Source organism: Lottia gigantea (assembly GCF_000327385.1).
Source record: "Lottia gigantea unplaced genomic scaffold LOTGIsca_162, whole genome shotgun sequence".
Lineage (NCBI taxonomy): Eukaryota > Metazoa > Mollusca > Gastropoda > Lottiidae > Lottia > Lottia gigantea.
The window spans coordinates 81,288-106,126 of NW_008708003.1; the positions used below are offsets into that span (position 1 = coordinate 81,288).

The 24,839-nt window shown below is 33.8% G+C and overlaps 5 protein-coding genes across 5 annotated transcripts in view; 1 reads left to right on the forward strand and 4 right to left on the reverse strand.

Moving 5' to 3' along the window:
• Positions 1-1,094: 1,094 nt before the first annotated feature.
• LOTGIDRAFT_141453 (hypothetical protein) lies at positions 1,095-1,364 on the reverse strand (the record flags this gene model as incomplete). The annotated part of the gene is made up of 1 exon (XM_009051255.1): positions 1,095-1,364. A coding segment is annotated over one exon (270 nt), but the record flags the coding sequence as incomplete, so codon positions are not given.
• Positions 1,365-1,561: 197 nt separating this feature from the next.
• Positions 1,562-2,957, reverse strand: LOTGIDRAFT_173509 (hypothetical protein; the record flags this gene model as incomplete). Its single annotated transcript, XM_009051256.1, has 2 exons — positions 1,562-1,622; positions 2,029-2,957. 2 exons carry the CDS (start codon positions 2,955-2,957, stop codon positions 1,562-1,564), a joined length of 990 nt encoding a protein of 329 aa, XP_009049504.1.
• Positions 2,958-7,746: 4,789 nt separating this feature from the next.
• LOTGIDRAFT_238699 (hypothetical protein) lies at positions 7,747-12,337 on the reverse strand (the record flags this gene model as incomplete). The annotated part of the gene is made up of 9 exons (XM_009051257.1): positions 12,321-12,337; positions 11,927-12,232; positions 11,365-11,528; positions 10,525-10,626; positions 9,587-9,814; positions 9,240-9,308; positions 8,772-9,003; positions 8,415-8,562; positions 7,747-7,885 (listed from the first exon to the last, which is right to left on the reverse strand). Exons 2-9 carry the CDS (start codon positions 12,156-12,158, stop codon positions 7,747-7,749), a joined length of 1,314 nt encoding a protein of 437 aa, XP_009049505.1. The 5' UTR covers positions 12,159-12,232; positions 12,321-12,337.
• Positions 12,338-13,737: 1,400 nt separating this feature from the next.
• LOTGIDRAFT_141455 (hypothetical protein) lies at positions 13,738-16,672 on the reverse strand (the record flags this gene model as incomplete). Its single annotated transcript, XM_009051258.1, has 4 exons — positions 13,738-13,786; positions 14,023-14,133; positions 16,065-16,234; positions 16,592-16,672. 4 exons carry the CDS (start codon positions 16,670-16,672, stop codon positions 13,738-13,740), a joined length of 411 nt encoding a protein of 136 aa, XP_009049506.1.
• A 789-nt stretch (positions 16,673-17,461) lies between these two features.
• LOTGIDRAFT_226091 (hypothetical protein) overlaps positions 17,462-24,839 on the forward strand; it is a gene marked incomplete at its 5' end in the record, with an annotated part of 10,020 nt that continues 2,642 nt past the window's right edge. Inside the window, 7 exons of the mRNA XM_009051259.1 lie at positions 17,462-17,649; positions 19,093-19,219; positions 20,679-20,785; positions 21,306-21,363; positions 22,002-22,052; positions 22,519-22,611; positions 23,966-24,129. Of these exons, the coding sequence (XP_009049507.1) occupies positions 17,465-17,649; positions 19,093-19,219; positions 20,679-20,785; positions 21,306-21,363; positions 22,002-22,052; positions 22,519-22,611; positions 23,966-24,129 (785 nt within the window). The remainder of the gene's footprint in view (positions 17,650-19,092; positions 19,220-20,678; positions 20,786-21,305; positions 21,364-22,001; positions 22,053-22,518; positions 22,612-23,965; positions 24,130-24,839) is intronic.

Below are 24,839 nucleotides of genomic sequence, written 5' to 3' on the forward strand. Positions count from 1 at the left end.
TACTAGGTTTTAAATCTGACTGTTTATATACGTGTTATTTAATTAGTGCTTTTTGAGTTATTTACAATCAAGCTACAAATACGAGGTTTTGATCACAATATCTGTGCCTGTACTAGCTTTCGGACGGTACCAAAAAGTCAAAATGATCAAATATGGCATATCGAGGTTTCAAGCAGTCACCCACGATATGTTGTATAATTATGTGACTGGTAAACCGACTGTAAGCGTTGAAAGGATTAAGATTTTTTTTCTAGTGTTAATATTGCATTCTATGCATTTTACATCCTCTAGTTTGGCTTTCTGCTATATTTGCTTTAATCCTTTATTAGTTGGCTTTAAGTTATGTTAAATATTTAAAAGTTTAGAATGACAATCTGAAAATTTAGATGCTAAAATTATCAAAAACTGGAGACCAAAATCTAAAGATAGGCCTCCACTTTCCTCATCAAAAAGTTTAACTAAAAACCATCTGCCATTTATGTGTAGAACGCCAAAACTTTTCAAAAGGTTTATTTGCAGAATTCTTGAGCAACACTGGCATTTAGTCCTAGCCAGTCACTTCATCATGAAATAGACTTTATTGAAGGTCACCTTGACATTCACTTTTTGGTGCAGCTAGTAATGGAATGAAATTGAGTTTTACATCCTATTTTCTGCATCTGAACACAGACAATGCCTAGAAGTGTACCATACAGAAAAGTTTAAACGTTTTTCTATATCAAGGTCCAGTTTGTCATTATATATGATTTTGTGAACACACACAACAGTCCTTTTGCATATCTGACAAAGGTGAAACTGAACTGCGCAATTTCCAGGTGAATCTAAATCATAATTGAATTGGAGCTATCTTATTCTAATGGTGCACATTTGGATATAAAACCTCATCTGGAAGACTATGGATGCTATTGCAAATTAAAATTTTTCCTATCTATTTGGATGTTTTTCACCCTTTCAACCTCAGCAGCCTGTTTACGGGCCACATACTTACGCAATATATACCTGAAAAAGCGGCTATTACTAACTAGAGTCACAGAGTTTTACTCAGCGTTCGAGGAGTAAAGTCTGATCTATTGTGACCTTTATATTGCATATTATTAAATTGCAAATTTCAGATTGTGATATGGACAGAAATGATAGTGACATAGACGGAAGTATTTGTGATATGGACAGAAATGATAGTGACATAGACGGAAATATTTGTGATATGGACAGAAATGATTTTGACATAGACGGATGTTTGTGATATGGACAGAAATTATTGTGACATAGCCGGAAATGTTCGTGATATTGACAGAATTGTTTGTGACATAGACAGAAATGTTCGTGATATGGACACAAATGTTTGTGATATGACAAATAATGTTTGCAGAGTTCTATGCATTCTATTTCCACTGATATGATACTGATATATTGTAATCTATTTATCGTATAGCTTTTGATTTTTCTTGTTATTTTTGACTAATCAAATGACATTGATCTAAGCAGATATTATGTTGTGGAGCACCATTTCAAATTTTATAATAGTTTCCAAGTAGGCCTAGCTCTATTCAAAATGTATTGTTCATTTATTATGATCTAATATTGTATGTTTTTTGGATTTGGTTTTTCTTTTGTGATTTTGCCTGCAAATTGATCAAATTCTATAGAAAATCAAAATCTTAACCAACCTATTTGGAATTAGCTGCCATTCTCTCATGAAATTCGAAGATATAATTTCACGGTCAAAGAATAGTTTTGGCGGGAGAGTCAAGGTCACATTATGTAACACACTGTAAGGAATAACTGTTAATAACTTTATTATTTCTCTGGTTTTACGTCAAAGGCCTCAATGGGGACTGTGATCTTTCCAATCGTGTTAGTGCCTTAGGAAAGGAAAGGACTGCATATGTAATACCTATATCACTTTACCACTTTGGTCATTTGGGGAATACCGACTGAGGGTTAAAAAAGTGGTGAATAATGTACCATTTCCTTTTTCTCTTCATCTTACACTGAATTTTTTCTGTATTCCTGATTGATCATACTTACTTGAAGATAGGCTTATCTCTGTTTTCTTTAATTTGGTAAAAGGGTAGGGAGAAGGACACAACCCACTTTTTCAGGAGACAGTCATAAAAGGGGTTTCCCCAAAATCCATCTTCATAAGTCACAGTGATGGTCTTGTTACGGCGGAATACATAATTCTCAACCAGCCCAATATCCCTATTGGATTGATTAGTGAATAGCATAGATTTGTCGGTATGTAATTTAACGGTGGGTTTGTCGGCGTGAACGAGGAACCAGTTAACGAAGGTATAATTATAAGAATTCGACAGATCCGATACAACTAATGTTTCTGGTTTGTTCGCGCCTCGATAGGCGTAAGGCCAAAATTTTGAAGATTTCCTTAACGGATATTGGTTCTCGGCGAAAGCGATCCCACACCCGACCACTTTGGGATCATTTTCGACATACGATTGTGATAAGGCAAAATAAAATACGTCGTCGTAAAGAACCCGCCCTTTGTCTTTGTACAGAAATAATGTGTTCAGAGTGTTGGCTAAAAGTAGAGTTTTCTTCACCTGTTTTTCGAAAGGCTCATAAAAATAATCGTAGGAGGAAAAAGGGAAATTAAATTCATCCAAAGTGATAATTCGTTCCTTGGCGCGGCATGTCCGTTCGCCGGAATCTATGGCCTCCACAAAACGTAACAGTTCCGTTATGACGTTTTTTTCTTGCTCCAAACTGTGTGATTCGAGAGACTGGTACCCGAAATCCGTCCTGGCAGTCCCAGATCGGGTGGCACGGACTCGAGAAGAAGAATGTTGTTGATGAGATGTATCGGCATAATATCCGTTCTCGCGTTTAAAATATTCAAATCGTGGAAACCCGTCCGTGATGGGAATCGAGGTTACGAGATCGAGTACCGGAAACATCCACAGTATGAAAGGTACCAAGGTGCCGAATCGCATCCCCATTTCTTTGAGCAAATACGCAAGAAAATACACACGGTTTGCTCCTTCTCTCTTTCATTCCACACATCCAAATAGCATCAAATTCCACTGGCAATCTTTCCCACACAGACATAAAAACCTTTTCCAAACAGCTCAAACCCTTATTATAGATGCTTAATTTGCTCAAAGTAAACCCTAAAATCTTCTCGTAGATTTGACTTGCGAGCACCGATATTTCCTATTCACATTATTCCAATATAGTGGCGGCCATGATAGGTTTGATTCCATACGTCTCGTTCACCTATCACTTTCGCCGCCATTTTTCGCTTTGCAGACGATGGAATGAAGGTTATTTAGCAGTATTATGATGCTTTGGAAAACCATCCACGCGGATCGAGGCATAATTTCACTCACATGTTCACAAAAATGCACCAGACGAAGTTAAAAATGGAATCCATAAGATATAATTCACGTTGATCCGCCATAAAGACCATTTACAACATATCGCCTCGACCGCCGATATACAAGACAGCAGCATTTTACAGAGAATCGATTTTTCACGAAGGGGGTGTCGAGGTTTCTAGCTACTCACTTATCGCTAGTGTAGAATCTGGCCGCTTCATTTTACAGTCGAGAAGATCGAATAACGTTGCATTCTAAACATCATAACGTCGTTTTTATTTCGGGGACATTTTTTTACGTAATTTTAACGTTTATTTTTTACAGTGTGTGACAATGATATTATACAAAGAATGACTTTTTAGACGTCTTTGTTTTTATATGGCGCGTGTCCACAGCGCTAATATGATTTTAATTATATGTCGAATGTCGTAGTTCTATTCGTTCCTTTCTTGGATTACCGTCTAATGAATGAATAGGCAATGGGAATTAGAACATTGGCTTGAATCGACTCCAATAGAAAATTATTGTTGGGTGAAAATGAGATATATTTTATCGACTGGATACCGAAACGAAAGTCAGTTAAGACTTGTCAATTATTTCTTGTTTTATAATAAATTAAAATCGTTCCTTTCAAAAGTATGTTAGACAGTAGTCAAATGAAAAAGACAGAAATGTTAATAGTTTTTTGGGGTGGGATGTACTTTGTTAGGTGTAGTTTTTTGGGGAAGATAGCACTTATTCGCTCGCAGAAATCTCTAAGCCAAAATTTAACGTCACAATTTTTTTGAATTCATTAAAGAGAAAAAGGTCGAGTGCCAAGACCAGACTGAAAACACTGGCGTTGGCATGAGATCGATTAAATGCGAAGAGAGAACTCTTGATATCTATGCTTATCCTGGCCACCAAACCAATATACAGGCCCATAGCTAGTTCAGGGGTGGAGTGCAAATTTTTTGAAAGGGTCCTCAACTGTAGCGACTCAAGTCATTTCTGTCATCTAAATTTTAAAGGGGGGAAGGGGTGCTATCCCATGTAGCTACGGGCCCGCTAATATATCATCTATAGTATATCCTAGCCTCTACTGTAGCTATAAATTTCCTAGCCTGCCCTACCTTTAATTTCCAAAGCTTTGCTATAGCTGTAATTATCCTAGCCCCTGCTATAGCTATAAAGATCTAAGCCTAGGACAGCCATAACTATCTACCCTCTGCAAAAGCTATCATTATCTTAGCTTTTGTTACTGCAATTATCATAGCTTTTGCTGCAGCTATGATTATCCTAAGCAATGGTACAACTATAAATATCCTAGGTTCTGCTGAGACTGCCCTTGCTTTAATTATCCTAGACTCTGCTACCTCTAAAAATATCTATTTACAATGCCTAAATTTATTAAACAGCACACAAATTTTTGAAGTTTTTAATGAAATTTAGAATAACATTTAATATTTCAGGTAAAAAGAGAAAGTTATATTCATTTTCCATTTTAAAAAATAAAATTTATTTTTAATTTAACATGCCCTAGAACCATTTATTAGGAATCATTTGTCATACCCCTGACAAAATGGTCAGAAAACAAAGATATGCCCTAGAACTGCAACAGTCTGAAAACATTTGACAGAAATAATATTTTGAATCACAGAGGCATCTATAGACATTAAAGATATTTGTGCACATCTGTGTACCATTAAAACCATGCCTTTCTTGTATAGTTTCGGCCATATTTAATCAAGAATAAGGCTCAAAACATATCTGGTACACTGCTGTGGACAGTTTTAGCCCTATTTTCACCGAGACATCACTTAGACTATTCCTTCATTATGATGACTTTTCAATGGATGACATAATTTGCGTTATGAACCTTGTTTCAGTGTCTCAAAAACGAGGCACGAATAACGTCTATAATAACTAATTGAGTTTATGCTTCAAATGGTGCCTTTTGAGTGTGAACAAATATCTTTTCTAAGCTATAGATATAAAATTGAAACAAATTTAGCAGCGACATTGAACCAGTTAACTCAGGGCAAGTTTCTGGAATTCTCAATCAAAATCTGAAATGAAATGAAATGGAGTTTTACATCAATATCGGAGGCCAGATGAGGGTCATCATGTTTTAGAATAAAATATCAGAATATAACAATAGGAAGCCTAAATGAGCATCAACTCTAACAACTAACAAAATTTTATTTTTCTTTCAAATATTTTTGATATAAAAACTATCATGATGGTTAGACAGCAGTCTATGGAGTGTTTCTCATGATAATCTTTTTCATGAAACGAAATATTTGAAAGAAAAACAGATAAATAAACACTAATAATTAAATCATTTCTACAATTTGTACAAAAATTAGATCCTTTCATCATTACAATTATCATTAACATTCGTAACATCGCATCATTCAAACTTCATTCACTGCTTGTGACAACCTTTTTCTATGCCTTTAAATTTGACTGTATTAAGTAGTCTGATCTGACATGAGCTTTAGTACTAATCAGTCGAATCATATATCATATCCAAAATGTTAAACTGATTAGTATATATGGAGGCATATCTCATCAAATAATAATAAATATATGTGATTATAAATTTCAAATTATTTCGTATCCATGTAGGAGGTCATCTTTAAGGATTGAATTTTGTCGTCACAGAGCTGAATGAATGAAGATTGAAACAACCCAACAAGAAAAACTTGGCAAAAAAACCATCAAACTTGAACAAATAGGTGTAAAAATATCATACTAATAATTATACAGTATTTATGTAGCACGTAACAAACAAAAATCCTATTTAAAGGGACAAGTGTACTATTTTGGCCAGTTGATATTTGATTTGAGTGTTGAATATATGTAGAGCAGCTTCAGAATTGCAAGAAATGACGATTCGTCATTTAAACATTCAAATACGGATAATTCTGGACACACGGATATACAACTCTAATTTCGACAGTGATGCTGTGAACACTAATAGTATTACTGATTGGCATAGCTAAAAAAAAAATATCCTATTTCTTAGACTAAGGTGCAATTGGTAACAAAATGGCACACATGTCCCTTTAATTGCTAGAAGGACTAAAAAATCACTTGGAGTCAAACAGTATTTGACATTTTTTTTGATCCACCAGACATTACAATAGTAGTTGTAAAGACATAATTTAGAGCCCTGAAATTTTAAAATGTTGTGATCTCATAATGCTAATGCTAAGATAATCATCATTAATAATTATCATGTAACTGGCTTGTGTTAAATATACAATTCAAGTGATTATTGCCCAAACTACTTCAATTTAAATTGGGTTTTCGTCTTTTAATTGTGAACATACTCAATGCATAGATTTAAGATGTCCAAGCACTTAGGCATATAAACTAAAATAAATGCACGACATTAACCGAGTTTTGGCTAAAAAATATCAATTTTTTTAAATTAAAACACTAACAGTGGGCCAATGGTGGGTTACCAGAGCAATGCTTTTCTTTTTGATTTATTTTTTTAAGAAATTGTAAATTTGGTTTGTCTGCATGTGTAACGGTTATATATGTATATCAAAACAGACATGACAGCCTTGATATCCAAAAAAAATCATATCCACCATGGAATTGGCATTGAGAATAATTGTTAATTGGCACATTTTAAAACTGAGAAATAAAGTTCCAGATCATTTTGATTCACAGAATGACGTCAGAAGAAAATTTCAAAAATATAACTTTTTAACCTTAACATACAACCGATTTCCAGCATTCTAATCTGATTGGTCTTGGATATTGAAGTCAATTGTTTTAATTACCAATGAGGACATGGTATTTCCTAAACTCATCAATATTTTAACAATAATAAAAATATTTAACACCAGTTCTATCAACCAATCAGATTTCAGTCTTTATTATCTGAAGTCATGTTTATGTGAATAAGGCTTTAGTTAAAAGATTTAATAACAGAGCTTTTTGGTAAAATATCGTTCATGAAAACCATTTGAAAATTTCTGGTCAACTACAGTTTGATTAAACATATCAACAATGACTGATCAGAAATTTAAACTTTCAAAAGTAGATTTTTGTGTAGTGGGATTGCAGTTATTTTCTCAAAAATTCAAGCGACTTAGTTATCTGAAAGGACAATTAAGATCTATCTTAAATCTAGATTATTGAGTTCTTAAAATCTGTCTGTTGCCAGAAACATTGTAACTAAAACAATCTGACAGATTAATTACTATAGACGTAAATTATGACTTTGAATTATAATTACCAATCAAATTTCTATAACTTGTACAAATTCGTAAGTTAAGATCAACCTGACCACACGTCCTTGGATTCTATCTCAGTAAAGATTTTTTATATAACTGCTCCCAGAAGAATGTTAACAGAGTTCAATATTTTTGTATGTTTGTTCAAACATGACATCCCCTCAGATACAAGACTACTATGTTTCTATAGATGTAACAGTATTAGATGTCAAAGCTGTATATGGTTTAAAGAATGCTGAACCTATACTGGCTTTAAACACAAACTGATTTGGTTTCACTGGACAAAAAAATGACGGTTCTTTTTCTGGAGTTTGTCTATAAAAAAAAGTTTAAAAAAATTAATATCATTGTCTGACAAATTGTGGATCCAGCAGTAAATGGATATATGAATAATTCAAGATTGATCTTTGTCAGGAGATATGGCAGATCTAGCTGGCAGAGATCTGGCGACCTTTAATAACTTATCTTTCCCTTTTTCAAGTCAATCCTGCTGTAAATGGGAAGGCCTACTGAATAACTAATTTTTGCCATGGACATAGCTGTAAATGGGTACAAAATAACTAATTTTTTCTTATTATTTGATTGGATTGTACTCTAGTGAATACAGCCAATCTCGGCCCCAGTCAGAAAGACTTCAAAAAAATAAAGCGCATGAAATCGAGAGCTCTGAATACAAGAATCAAATTGATGACTGTGAAACAAGAAAGTGGACCATTGCAGTCAAGATGAAGACATAATACCTTGACCGTTTGTGAAGATTATTGGAATGAAACTAAAAAAAAATCAGCTATGTAACCTACACAAAATCATTGATACAAATAATATCAATAAAAAAAAAAGTTACCGAAATTCTTCAATGGCCTTGACCTTCTCACATCCATCGGGTGGCTCACGTACGAAATTATATGAATCTTTAAGTTTTGGACTGGCAAGGAATTTTTCTAAACGTGGGCTGCTTGGATAACTTGGTTCAGGAGATTCTTCAAATATTTCTAAAAAATAAATCAGATGATTCAAAGCAAATATTCTCAGTGGAAAAGTGTAATTTCTATCATGTCCACAGTAAATTATGACTGTGAGTGAAATGTGGTTTTTCCTACCAGTTTTCTGCACCATGGAGCTAATGAAGACTATGACAACTGTAACTCTCGGTTAGAAAGTGTAACATGGCTGAATGAGAGGTTACAAATATTAATGTTACCTTTTTCAGATTTACACTCCGAGGAAAGTGAACGACTAGAGGGTTGAGAAAGATCTATAGGACCAAGGAAATTACTATTTATAGCTGGACTAATCGAGTCACATCTACTAGAGTTACTTCCCCTGATACCATCTTCATTTTTACTGGACGGAGTCTGAGTATCAACGTTACGCATCAAACAGGTTATTCTTTGGACCTCTGGTACCGGTGCCCTGTGGCCATCTGGGACTTCCTAAAATAACAGGTATTGAATAGAAAATAGCATGTCACAAAATTCCAAATAACTTTCATTAAATGAGGAAGACAATAAAATCTGAATTTTCCAAGTACCCAAAGCAAAGACGTTGATCTGTCATGGGATACACAAATGCTTGCTTTTGTATCAGCGTTTATTTTACCATTCTTACTCATACATGTGGGTTTAGTTGATCTCTCCATGGATTAAGAAAAATATAATCATAAGCTAACCCTGAAAGTTTCAATTTCATCACTATCACACTGATAATGAACTTCTTTGGACCATAATTTTTCTATTTCCTGGAAAGTCAAACATTAAAAAGCTGGATAACAAAATATGCTTTTACTAATATATCCTTTGCCATGTTTCACAAAACAAATCACGTTCAATTGAAGCACATTTCAGAAATAAAATGAAGTTTACCAGATATGACTGGTAAATATCAACATTCTAGAACTCTAGTCATGACTGGTAAATATAGCCAAATCAACAGTCTAGAACTTTTCAAGCATGACTGGCAAATACAGCAAAATCAGCAGTCAGGAACATCCCTTATAAGAAACAAAAATTTACTCACAACACTGAGACCTTCAACACTGTTCCTCTGATAACGAGACATGGGTTGTTTCGGAATGTAGGACATCGTTGGAATTATAATAGCTTTTGATTGGTTGGCAAACACGGTGGGTGGAGCTGTGAGTGACAGGGCTGAATGGTTGCCCTGGACTGGACTCTGACGGAATTTGGTGGAATCTGAATGCTTGTCTTTTTTACGGAGTTGTTGAATTTGCTGCTTAATATATTGCTACAAAAAGTTTCATAATTTAGAAGGTTAACTTAGAACGACTTCAGCATTTTATTCATCATATAATTACTAACGCTAATTCTTCATTTAGTTCCATCAACCAATAAGATCAAACTCAAACAAAATTGTGGTGTACAAGGATAAATTTTGTCGGGACATTGGCATTGTAGTTCAATGTCTTTCACATTCCAAGTCGTGTCATGAAAATTCACTTTTACCATTTGAGACTATCTGGCTTGTATATTTTTTATGTCATCTGATGTTGATAACTAAAATAGATTTCAAATTTGGCTTAATTAGCCAGATTGAAAATCTTGCTTGAAATTTTGATTGTATCTTAGTCTGCAGGCACACACTTGGTGGCACACAGGGACAAAAAATCTACAGTCAGCTGTTTTCCACTATGTCGATAATCATGTGCGGATAATGCAATTGAAAGGAAAATTAATCTGATTGGATGATAATCCTCTTGCAGATGATACATATTAAACTGGTTTGATATTATAATCCTGTCAGCAACATAAGATTTTACTCAAGATTAAAGACAGCAACAAAAATCAGCGACCAAGACTGTTCGTGTGCCCACACCATAAGTCAAAATTTTGTGGGACAAGTCCCAGACCTCTTCAGAATAATTATTTATCCAATTCAGATACTGAAGTGGGTTTTTCCGCCAAGAAATAAACATCAACAAATAACAGTTGACTTACATCCTTTTTCTGCTGATCTCCCTTACCCAGGGATGAAGAACGCTTATGACCTTGACCTTTAGGTTTGAGGTGATCTGACGGAGCATCCAGTTCTTCGGTAGTCTGAAAGAAAAAGCATGTCTAAATATCAAAAGGATAACATTTATGGTTCTCATAGATTCGTTTTTAACATATCTTTAGAAATCCTCCTAAGGACAACTAATTTTGGCCAAATTTTCAATATGAGGCTGAGGAATAAACACTGGTCAGACAATAGCAAGGCCCATATCAAGGTTAACAATTACAGTATTACATTCTTTTAATCTATGATTAAGCCCCATTTACACCTAGCTTTAATAACACTTAAAAACATTCTTGAAGGTGTAGAGCCTATAACACTTTTACATTTTTTACAGTTATTTTAACACCCAACTGTTAATAATCCAAGAATGCGAAGTGAGAGATAGTTTCAAAATAAAAGAAATAATCTTTTTTCACATTGATAACTAATCTACAGGTTTTTGTTTAGGTTATCTACTAAAAGGAGTACCAGTAATCCTTATTTGAATAGCATTTCTTTTAATATTTCAAAAATAAGCTATTATGTGTCCAAATATAGAGCTGGTTAATCCAAATTAGCCTTAATTTCTTGAAAAAATCATTGTTGCCAATTTACAACCAGAGAGATTGCTTTTCAGTAGGTACCGATACCTATTATTACATTTCTGAGTGTCAGTAAGCTTCTATTAAACTCAGCAAGCTTCTAAGAAGGACTACTTCTAATACTTAGACAACACAAATTTATCATTTTCTTCCACCATGATAGAATCTTTCTCATATCGTATGTAATAGAATACAAACCTGAGTGGACTTGTCTAACATAAATACTCCACTGGTCTGGTAATGATGGTACATATTTACATTCGATTCCTTTGGCCATTGTCCCGTTAAATATGGCCCTAATGTATCCAGAGAGTTGGTTCTTTTTAAAGGCTGGATTGGGCTCTGTCGAATCTTTGATTTATCTGCAATGCACAATATAGTGAGTAAATTAAATGATACGCCTAAAGGCTCTCACTAACTGATTTTATAGATAAGCAGTGACCAGCAATGCTGGTTTGACTGCACACATTTTATTTTTGGCTAAATTGACATCTGTAATTTATATTATTTATAGTGTGACAAAAAATACCACACTGGTCATAGCCTCCAAATAGCAATGTTACTGCAGCATCAAAGCATACCAGTACCCTTCAAAAAGATTTAGATTATCCTATTCAATCAGATGACTAAAAACACAAGTCTGACTTTGGCTACTCAATTGCACAATTCTTAATATTATCAAATCACATTCTCATCATATCTCAAGAGAACCCATGCCCATTCTGTGTATACCCGGGCTACCCTCGGATTGGCAAATTACCTTTGTAACTTGGAGAGCAAGGGCTCCTTCTTTCCGGTGATGCTCTCACATCAGGAGATTTCCTCGACCAGGGCTTCTGTGTACCAACATTAGCTGTAGGAGAACCACACATCAAGCCTCTAATCGGACTGCCATGTTTCATAGAGAAGGCTTTCACAGCTTTAATGGGTCCAGTTTTTGTGTGAGAAGGGGACGCATTTCGCCGAACTCGTTGTGACGGCTGTCCTGACATTTCATTTGTTTCTCTCCCTCTTATAACAGAAAAATTCTTCCCTTTTGTTGTCTGTGGTTTCAGTCGAAAATTATCTGAAAGAAAATGAAAAGGAATTTGCTGGCAGTCTGAAATTTGACGATAAAAGTTGTAAAATTGGACACAATGAAGACGAAAACTCACAACTTGCAGCTTCTGATAGTAAAAAATGTCTGTCATGTGACGTTTATCCTGGTAGATGATTGGTCAAAATTTCGAGATTTCTGACACCAGAGAAATTTTGTTTTCTTTTGTCCACTTCAGCAATAATTCACAAAATTTCTCCTTCTTTGTAAAACCGTGTCGAATCTATCGTAGAACCTTAGAATTCTTGTAAAATAGTGATTTTCCTATCAAATATTGACAAAATTTGGTAAAAATATTAATATAAACCCATGATTCTTTGCCAATTTATTGTGAGTTATTCCCCCTAATCCTTGACAACTCAAGTGTCAAATATTCACACTGTTTTCTGCAGAAAATCCAAGTCAATTTCCCAAAGAAATTAAAAATGTCATTATATCACAAGTTCAATTCTCATACCTTAAATGTCATTCTTCTGAAGTACGTAATTAATTCCAGAAAGATGTCATTTCATTCCTGATTTTGTGACTCATAAAATCGCTTCGTAGCAATGTCTTGTTTTACTAGTCAGAAATTTCGGAAAACAATATTTCAATCAAATTCGATCAAATTTCGTGCCACTTGTGAAGAAATGAAGGCAACGTTTCTGATTTAGATTTTGATATGTCAATTATAGAGATGTCATCTGCGGTATTTGTGAATTTATTGAAATTAAAAGGGAAACTTTATCGATAGGTTAATTGCATAGCAACCTTAAGGGAGACTTCATTTCGTGACAAAATATTTTCTGAATTTTTAGTCAAATTCTGCAAAAAGACAATGATTTTGGTTTGCTTATTCTATTTTGTGATGTCAGTCATATATTTCTTTCAAAATTTCAAATACAAGTATGAAAACTTTTTGACTCGATACCCAAAGTTTTCGAAATGAAATATATTGCAAGTAGACCCCATTTGGAAACGTGCCAATTAGGCCAACGGGAAATAACTCTTGTTTTTAATCATAATTTTAGACTACAATTAAAAATTCAATATAAAATGCAATATTCCTTTGATAAGCTTGTAAACGATAAATCAGTTCAGGAAAATTTCACGTAAAAATGAATTACCCTAATAGGAGTTTTACATCCATTGCAGTATGCAAGAAAGAAATTTTGCCATGGCAGACTTATTTCAATTCGTCAAATTATCTTGCACAGTCTGTAGCACAAATTCAGAGAAAAGATTCAGCATATCTACATTTTCTGAGCTAATAGGGGACTGGTGATAATCTTCACAGTTTGCACCAGGTTGGATCTACCTTGGCAATAAACATAATGAATCTATGTGTGCTTTGCAGCGAGCCCCTTTCATATCCTACATAATGTACTTGTGCACTTAGTTCAAGTAAACTATTTCTCAACCATCATTTCAACCCAATTCATGAATATAAAACACATATAGGTATTTTTCTTTATTTTTTTTCAATTTACAATAATTTAGAATTTCAGTTTCCTGAAAAACCATCTGTTTCTTCCATTCTTATATCTGAAAAAAAAACCAAAAACCAAGTCAATATTTTCATATTTTGCTGTGCTGAAGAAAGGTAATGTCACATACATCAAGGGACAAGAGGATGTGCCACGGCCCACGATACAGCCTACAAATACCGATATATTGCTACCATGCTTTAAAAAAAAAAGTCACATTGTGAGCCACTTAACAAGGTAGCAAACAGTCAAAAAGTGTAAATAAATGGGTTGAAAAACTATGAAACTACTAACCGGTCTTGTAATTTAGCTTTAACTTCTTTCCTAGCCTTGGCTTTTAATGCAGGATCTTTAGCTGCGTCTCTGTTAACTACATTTTTATCTAAACCAACATCAAGTGAATATCTAGGAGAAAATATAAATAATATCTATTAAACTAGACCAAGCAGATCATTTCATGTAGTCATGTTTGTTCAGCAGCAGTGTACGAAGTTTATCACCTCTGAGGTTGGGTAAAATGATCAAAATAATTGATATGGCATGGAATTCATAATTTTCTTTGTTGATTATCAAATTTTATAATCTTATTATATGTCAAAGTAACATTTTCTCCATTGTACCCGTTAACATGTAGTAATCTCTCATATAGGTTCCTTTCAGAACATACATACCCAAAATAAGGCGGTGGACAAAATTATTTAAGTTCATATGGATAGGGTAGGTAGGTAGGAAAAAAATTTAATTTAATTATAAATATTTTATATGGGTAAGACTATCATTATATAATATACACAGAATACATCCTATCTGGATGAAATAAATCATTTATATTTCAAAGTTTGTACTGTATTTTGGCTGTTCAATTTTACATTTGAAGAGTATGATTCTATGTTTAAAAATTGGCATGAAACTTAAAAATTGGCATGAAACCTATCACCAGCTTTTCAAATAGATCGTCTGTTAGGACAGTCCATGTTGTTTGGTTTACCACACCCTGACGTCTCTACAGCAAGCAAAAAACAATCCCGATTATAAATCAAGTGGGGAGTGTCATTTTCGGTAGCACATATCATGCTCCATCATGACAGACAACAGTTAAGTCATGTTTCGTTGTGATTTATTGATTTACTGGTTATGTAAATCGTGGTTATATGGAATTCATTCATTTTAGTTTTCATTTCATTACAGACAAAATTTATTTTAGTACAAAATTTCATTTATTCGTCAATTTGCATTATACGTAAATGTTCGAATATAGAGTAGTCATGATCGTATAGGACTCTTAATGGAAGCATTTATGTAGCTGGTAGTAGCTGGTGCAGGTCTTGATTAAGACATATATCATTTATAAATCTCAGCCAAATGATCAGGCGTAGTCTTGTTCATCTTAGGCATAAAAGGGCGCACGAGTGTGTATGTTTTGTTGTGTCTCGATTGATGGTGAAGTACCAGTTATTTATAGCACAATCTCGTGAACTGATTAGTGAACGTATTCAGTTGACTCACGCATTTGTGCAAATTAGATGATGTTTTGGCAGTCAGTGTTAATATACTGTAGATCTATTCAAATATTGAAAAAAAAAATCATCAAAAACTCCATAATTTTTTTTTTAGTCACTAGGTTTGGAACAGGGTCGGTTGGGAAACCGGAACCGTAATTAATTTTTTCCACTGCTTAAACTATATCAATAAAAGCAAGATCATGTTGCAAAATTACACATGAAATTAAGAGTTTTTGGCTTGTTTTTAATTTAGTATTTACAAGATTTCTTGATTCTTGATTTGTAGTCTGCCATTGATATTTGATCTCAATTTTGTTATCGATACCAAGCTCTTATCACCTCTAATTATTGCCTCCGAACATTCTCATTAATGACAAATCACCTCCCTTTACAGATCATAAGTCACTATATAATTTATCCACTCAACAATCCTCAACCAATAAAAATTAATGACAAGAATTTTGCAAGCAACTACTAGATGCGATAATATGTAATTAGATGTGAAGAATGTTGTACACTGTGTTGCTTAAGGAGTTGGAATAAGTTGACATTACATTACAGCAGGTTCTTCTTGGAACAACCAAAATCCATGTATTCGAGCTGCAATCATCAACATTTGACAAAATATTCGTATTTTTCAGATCAGCAGTAAATTTTTTTTGGAAAATAAATCATTCATCCCTCAGAAATTTTTTGGCTCCAACCATCTCTAATTTTTTTTTTTTGGAGAAAGTTATTATTGACAATATTTTTTTTTTTTTTCCTGCCGATAAGGTTTCAGTTCAGTTTTAAAAAAAATGTCCTAGTAAAAATGACAATTAAGAGTCTACTAACCTGGTAGGCATCAGATGGTTGTAGTTATACACTTTAACAAAGGTCTTGATCCTGGATCTCAGAGATAACTTTCTTTTGGTCATTTTCTTGGTTAGTTTCTGGGGATATTTAGCAATTCCTGCAACTAAGGCATGCCCGTATGGCTTATCTGTTGCACCTTCATCAAAATTCTGAAATTCATTTTCATTAAGTTTTATAAGAAATTAAAAATAGTTTGAAGTAAAATATTTTCTTTCAGGTTGGGATAATGAAGACCGGCGATTCTTGGTAGATTTATCGAAAGGCATTAATTCTGTCTGTTTCATAATTCTGACAATTTTACTAAATGCAAAGGGATCTCAACATGTAAATCCTGAAGCCAATGCCTCAGACAGTTCTTCCTAAACAAATGGATACATGCAAGTTCTTAGGACCTGTATCACTGACAAGAGGCAACAGTATTGAAAGATTCACTAAAGCTACCAGTCGACTGTTAAAAATCAAGAAATTGCCATTTCAGAGATAAAAATGATTATATGGGCTCTTACTTTGACGATTATTCCCTTGTGTCCAGCATAACGTCCATTTAACACCAGGACCACTTTATTGGACTTGATAAATTTTCCCATTGTCACTGAAATAATAAACAAATTAAAATAAACACTTTGATAATAGGTGTTTGCTCATATAGAAGCACTGGCCTAGGTCACAAGCAGAGAACAGACCCTTGTTGACGTTGTACGGTACGGAACCAATATTAATAAAATATGGGCAATGTGGAGAAAATAGTGTAGGGTCTTGTTAAATCAAAAGACATGCATAGTTCCTTTTGTTAGCAAGTGTTTGGCAATTTGTTTGTTGTAACCTAGCTAAATACATTGGTTTGCCAATAGACATATTTTGATGCCATCAAAAAATACTCAGAAACAGCAAAATCGAAAATGCAGAACAATTTGTCTTTAGTTCGGACAGTCGATCTGAGAGACAGATAGTGAGATTTCAGCAATAGATCTCATGCAAAATGCTACTATAATAGGAAGAGAAACCAGTATTTCACTATTGTAGGTATCAAATTGATTAACGATCATGCTCATGATGCTAAGAGAGTTTCAACTTTCATCAGCAAGGAAAGTGATGGATTGTTTACTTCGATTGAACATCTTAAAAATTGTAATCAGAAAGACAATGGGTAGACATTTTATGATCAGATGAATAAACAGATAGAAGAGGTTCTAATGGGTGAAAACGGATTAAGATTTAGGTGTCTGTTAATCTGGATGAAAAGAGATTAAGGAATAGTATATTTGTCACCTCTTAGTCAATGGAAGTTGCGTGAAAAAGACCGAGACCGGAAGTTCGCGTTATCTCGTCAGGTGCACGAGATCAGACGAGAAACAGTTCAATCTTACTCAGAGTGAAAAATGGCCGCGGTGTGGGAGGCTGTGACTACGACTTTCTGGAGCGAATGGTTCTGGCTTCCTCGTCACGTTTCGTGGGAGATTCTTAAAAATGAGGAAGATGGCATTTATCGACCCCAAACAGGGGACATCATTATTATGGCCCCCTTGACAGTGCTGCTAATTGTACTACGACAACTTTTCGAGAGGTGAGATATAAAATAATAATTCTGAATGAGTCTCTAACCAAATGTATGGTAGTTCGCCTACTACTGAAAAAAAAAGAGCTCACCCTTTAAAGATTATTTGTTATAACCCTTAACAATTATAAGATCGAAAATGTTTCATTATTTAAACTCTTAAATCATAATATACAATGGTTTGATCAGACTACTCTACCTTCTGAATACATTGAGCATTGAATTAAATTTTTCCTCTTATTTCATAAATATGCAAAATAAAATTTTCAAATGTATACCATTTGTCTTAGAATGTCTTCGGGTCCATAGAAATATAAGGTTCAATATTTTACTTTCAAAATAGACACACTTCCCTCCCACTTCACATGAAAACGGCCTAATTTGCGGACCGAAAATTCCCCTCTGTAAAATCATTTTAACAAGCAATATTTTCTTCAGTGGTAAACATTTTCATCAACTCAAAGGCAATCTAAGACTCTCAGTAGTATTTTGTAGTTGATATTTCAATACATATAGAAATGATTGCCAAAATTCAATTCAGAAAACAATGTTTCTTCAAATATTCTCTGAAATTCTCTGAATTGGTTTGTTTCGATATCCTTTTTGAATCCAACACCTTGACCCATATTTCATGAAAAAAATGGTGACCAACAAATGTGAAAGATAAAACTTAATTTATTGCTAACATGCATTGAAACAACATAAGAATATGACCAACATTGTGTTCCATAGAGTTTTTCTGCTAACATGGAATCCACTGGTTAGTCATTTGACTTTGTTCACTGGGATATATTAGGTTTGCATGAATTAAAGTTACTTGACTGTAACATTGTTGCAAGCAAGTTTGCTCAGTTCACAAAGTAAGCTTTTATCATGAGTCTGAAAATTGTTTAAATCCTTTCTAATTATGACATCCGTTTCCATTGCTGGTGATAACATAGTTGAGGGTGTTGCACATATGGGTTATAAATTTTACATTTGAAATAAACAAATTTCCTTCTTCCTAATATTTTCTGTGAAAATGATCCGTATTTCAGATTTAAAAAAAAAAAATTTTTTTCAGTGGTTGTCATTTTCAACAACCTAAAGTCAATCTAAGACGCTAAGTGGTATATTGGTCAGATAGTAATTTACAAACATCTTATAATGCTCGGTAGCCCATCACATAATCTCATTTATTCTCAATGTAGTTGTTTTCTTCAATTTTTAATGTCACTGAATTCTTCTAGGCCGCTGTTTTACCAGTATAACTGGTTTAAAGAGACAAGTGCGCCATTTTCGGGGATAGTTTGTGTCTTGAAAATATGTTAAATAGTCTTACTAGAAATGTACGAAAATCATATAATTTGTTCAAAAATATCCCAAACTTTGAGTTTTACTCACTATTTCTATATATATGTCTTTTCTATAATAATAGAGTATCTTAAAATGACTTGTCTTTCTATATCCTAGATACATCGCAAAACCAATGGGACGCCATTTTGGATTACGGGAAGAGGACAGTCAAAAAGCTCCCCCTAATGAAAAATTGGAATCATTTTATGCAAAAAACAAAAAACCAAATGATCAGAATTATTTGGTAAGTATTTTAATTTGTTGATAGTTAAATGGATACTTCTTCTACAGCTTTATGGAACAACAATCACCTGAGGACGACAGACACGTCGAAATGTTGCATAAAACTTTAACCAGTGATGGTTGTGTCATAAAACTGTGTCTATATATTGCAATTTATTGATTGATGTTTTGGTGTTGAGGCTTAAAATGACTGAATAATTTGAGATGAAGTCATGGAAGACACATTTCTCTACAATTAGGCATTTATTTTGTCCCAAAGCCGGGGAAACAAAAAAAAATTTGAAGCCTAAATTCATTTTGAACCATGATAGTGTGGAGTATGATTATTTTGAGATACTGTAGTGACTTCATCAGACTGAAACCCGCAGTTGTGTTATCTCATCATTATCAGAATAAAGTTATATTTAACCCTATAAAGATGGGTTCCCGCATTGTCATTTATGAAAATCAAAATGCTAACTTATATGAATAGAAAGTAGAGGTGTTCTAATGACATGAAAAAGTACCAGTTTGTCTCACATGTCCATAATTCATTCATGATAAGCTAAATTAGAAGAGAATTACCAGCAGAATTTCAATGAGTGACCGATCAAAAAAGGTCAAAAATTATTTTTTTGATTATCTAGACTGTACATACAAGGACATTTATGATTGGTTAAAACTCTTAATTATATGCAATATAAGAAAATAATGATATGATACAGAATACATGCTTATTCATTCGAAACACCAATTAATCAAATAGTTTGCTTAAATTGACACTAAAAAATAAGGAAACCCATCTTTAAACACTGATTGTAAACAAATTAATAGCAAATTTTTTTTCTGCTTATGTATCTCTATTGTAATCTGGGTAATTGTTTGGTCAATTAACTGATTAAATGATCTAACTTACTTAGCAAATAACATAAGCTGCCAGTCACGTGTAGCATGATTGTGAAAGCTTTAATGAAATAGATTTCCACCAGATAGAAAATTTAGTCGATACTTATTGAATGAAAAAGTGGGTTAGGCTAGGTCCTAGGTACTAAAGATTTTTCTACTGCAGCCCCCTCTTTATTTTGGGCGAGAATTTTTTCTCTCTGTATTTAACGGTAATTTGTCAAGTGATAGATGTATTGCGACTTTAAAGATAGTCCTTAAATTAAGAGACTTCGAGAGATAATTTTTACACTTACATATGTATTTAATGCTATATTGTGGTTGTCCAATGATACATTTTATTATCAGTTTGAATACTTATCTTACAGATGTTTTGTTTTCATTGACTTTCTTTACAAACGCCTGAACGACCAGCCTCTAATATTTAAAATACAAGAATCATATGATTATGTGGCAATATTGACATTACCGTGTCATGTAGTAGACTGTAACATCTGTCTGTATTCCAAACTAAGTTACCCTATATGAATGATGACAGATGACTGTATTTTGAATATTAAAATCTTTGATGATTTCAGACTTTAACAAAACAGACAGATTTAAGCAGACGACAAATAGAACGTTGGTTTCGTCAACGTCGTAATCAAGACCGAACCAAAACTCTCATCAAGTTTTCAGAAAGCAGGTATGTAAAAAGCAAATTAAACAAAAGAGCTCATATGATTTTTAAAGTTTAAGATACTCCTGCAGATACGATTAAAAAATTATTACAATTTGGTGTTAATTTTGGTAACATTCGTACACTAGTTTTTCAACACCTACCAGTACCCAAAAAAATCAATTATAATTGATTAATAATTAAATATTTTATTATGATAAGTGGTATCAGGTGTTATTTTTGATTAATTTTGAAATTAACGACTTTAGGTTGAATTTTCAGTCCAGGGACATATTTTCTCAAAATTTTGGTGTATAGTTTTCATAGATTTGAGCAAAAAAATTTCCAACTTACTTAAAAGTCAGACTTCCTCTTTAATTTCTCTAGATGCTATACCAAATGATATTTGTTGAGCTAACATTTTACTTATTTCAAGGGCTGTTGAACACTTGTGTGATTTATCATGCTTTGCTGAGTATAATTATTTAGAGAAATAAATCTATGATTATATTCTAGAAGCTAAATGCATTTAATTGATATTTTTCAGCTGGAGATGTGTTTTCTATTTTGTTATATTTTGGTATGGGGTGTATGTTTTATATGATGTGAGTTTGTTTTATTATTAGCCCACATTCAAATTGTTATTAAGTCGCCCATGTCTGTGGGTCTTTTTGTCCACATTGTTCATCCAGTTATGATCAAACTTCCATGCAGAATGGTAATGTTTGAAACACGTTTGATCTTTCAGATTTGTAATTACCTTGAATAGCTCTTGGTTTGTTGAGCTTGGTTTCCCCTTTTCAGTGATGTAGGCTGTCATGAAATAGTGTCTACTCTTTCAGATGGAAGAATAAACTGAGGTCTTGTGTGCTACAGGGTGTGCTCCTTAAAGATGCCTTTGACAGTTAAAATTCAAAAAAGAGTAGGCTTATGTCCTTTTCCCAGCAAAATGTCCTTGTGCACACTGCATAGCAAAAATGTTTAAATACTTTGAATTTAAGGGGTAATCCTAAATGCCAATCCCTAATTTTTCTTAGTATTTTTACTTGAGAGGTGATAGTCGTACATTGTCAACAAGAATGTTGAATGTGCAAAAGTAATCCATGTAAGTCTGAAACTGTCCTACTTTAGTTAAAACTACTTTTAGCCACAAATTAGCCCTAACATTTTTTGATAAAATTCCATTTCATTTCAATAATCCAAACAGATATGTTTATGTATTTAATTGTTTGTTTTATTTTAGGAAGAATTTGTGTGGGATCGTGCAGAATTATTTAGAGGCTGGCCTCATCATGTAAGTTCAAAAGTACAATATATTTAAGCAGATCCCCACTACATCATTCTTGCCAATAAAAACTGTATTGACGCCAACCAAAGTTCTCTGTGGTCATGTTTTTTAATCTCAATGTGTGTGAAAGTCTGTTGTCCTTTAATAGGTCATCTCATTATTTTAGTCCACCTGGATAATGCAACCGACTACCAGCTGGATCTCCATGAATCGTGGATGCTATTCTTTTGTTGTGAGCTTTCAGTATCCTTTCTGGTTAATCTCATAAGATATTTGTCTAATAGGAGATAAGATTATGTCTGTTATTTTGAATCTATCCACAAAAGTCACAATAAACATATAACAGCTGGCAGCTTTTTATTAAAAGCTTTTTCATACTTTTTATCATAATGAACAGGGACATCTTAAAAAAAAAAATAAAATAAGATGTTGTGGTTAGCAGGGACAAAATTCTAATTATTTTTTTTTCTAGCACGTTAGTGATGAATTATTTTGGTATTATGCTGTTGAATCAGCTTTTTATCTCTCCTTAGTATTTACTTTATTTACTGACGTCAAACGCAAGGTAAGTGACCTTTACATTTATAATTAGTCTAAAACATCTGCCTAAAGCTATTCTAACCTCTGGATATTTTGTCAGAAAAATTGTCCATGTTTAATGGGGAACATAATATTGAATTGCCTTTGCAATGAATTTAAAGCAAAGGACAGACTGGGCGAATTTTATTTACCGGTACTTGGGCGAAATATCTGCTGCCAAATTCATTCGGCGAGTACTTGCGTTGATAACTCGCTCGCAACTCATGCGAATGGCACTTAGTCACAGGATGAAAATATGTATGGTATGTTTCATTTTTAAAAAAAGCTGATGGAACTGGAGATGTGACATAAATGGTGTATGAAGAAAAAGATGGTGTGACTGAACTACAAAATATTTATCTTTCCAAATATATCTGGGTTTTGCAGATTTAAATAGGTTTAAAACCCTTGAACCTGCGATGATGCAGAATGTCCCCATATAATTTTACCTATTTTTTTCTATCTCTACACCATCCACCATCTATCCAAATACCTATCAGAGACTGGAATAGAGACATGTTTCGGTCTGCTTTACTAGCCAAAGATAATTCTAAAGAAGTTAACCTATCTATGCTAAGGGAGACACACCAGTCAAAATAATCAACCGACTTGGCACCAACCCGTACCTAACACAGTCTATAGCCAAAAGGCCCTCCATTTTACAATGACAAATCTAAATCAAACCCCCACTTTGAAATTTGGAGATCTTTATATGTTATTGTAGTAATGAGGACACTGAAAATAGTCAAACCTGTATACCTTTTTTATACGCCCACACGTAAGATGGGCGTATATTGTAATCACCCTGTTGGTCGGTCCGTCCGTCCGTTCACATTTGGCTCGTGCTCACTCTACAGACTACAGTTCTTTATGGATTCTTTTGATTTTTATTTTGTATGTCAATGTTGTTATGAAGATGATCCCTATTGATTTTCGTGATGATCGGATAATTTTTCACCGAAATATCGTGTCTGACTTGAGGTTTTTCTCTATTAGCTATATTGTGCAACTCGTGCTCACTCTACAGGCTACAATTTTTTACAGATTCTTTTGATTTTTATTTTGTGTGTCAATGTCATTATGAAGATGATCCCTATCGATTTTCGCGATGATCAGATAATATTTCACCGAAATATCGTGTCTGACTTGACGTTTCACTCTATTAGCTATATTGTGCAACCCTGTAGTCACTAAAGACTGTTTAATCATTTCTGACAGCTGCCAGTGGGCGTATGTTACCTTGCCTGGCAAGCTATCTTAAAATTAAATGGTAGTGAATTTTCTTTTCTTTTTTTTGCCAAATTATGCTTCATCCTTAATAAATTCTCTCTATTTGGCAGGATTTTAATGAGATGATTATACATCATATTTGTACGTTATGTTTATTGTTTACGTCATATAGTTCTAATCTGATACGTATTGGCAGTTTAGTTCTTGCTGTTCATGATGTGGTAGATTCTTCACTGGAGGTAAGTAACTTCTCTATTCTAATTGATCCTGTTCAGTGAGTTCATCTATTTTGCTCATATTAGTCTAAGTGAGGAGATACGTGGAATATGCCTTGTTATCACTCACTATTTTGCTGTCAACAAGGGGTGCGTATTATATACGGGTAAAAGGATTTTTCCAGTTTTTGATGGGGTAAGGAAGGGGTGCACATTATACACACTTGTGCATTATATTCTGAATTATACGGTATTGAGGCATCATGTACTATAGCACAGGCTTTTCTTGATCTTCTGTCAGTTAGACCGAAGTGGAGTGGAAAAGTTGGATGTAATTAGTCTATATTGGAAAAGTGAGGTCTAGTATGAGAATTCTATTTCTGTAGGTAGCATTTGGTTTAGCTGCAGTCCATTGCTTCTCAACCTCAGTGAGATCATGCCTTTCTGAAACAGTTCTTCCAAAATAGATCAGTCATTTTGAAACTTATTTTACGATTTTCTGTATGTCCGAGGTGAATGATGTCAATTATTGCAGTTGTAGATCACCTTGTTTCCCATCTTACCCCAGTCTGACGATTACTCCCCATTTTCCCCCTAGGCAACAATTCCTTCCCATGGTCTTTCAATTCCTCCATGGGGAGAAGCACTGCTCTAGTCAATTAAGGCCTTGGGATTTTTCAACCCAGGCTTCCCTCTATCAGACATGCAGATCAGAGAGGATGAGTGTGTTTAATTTTAGATTTCAAGAACAAGTTCTTCTAAATAGTTG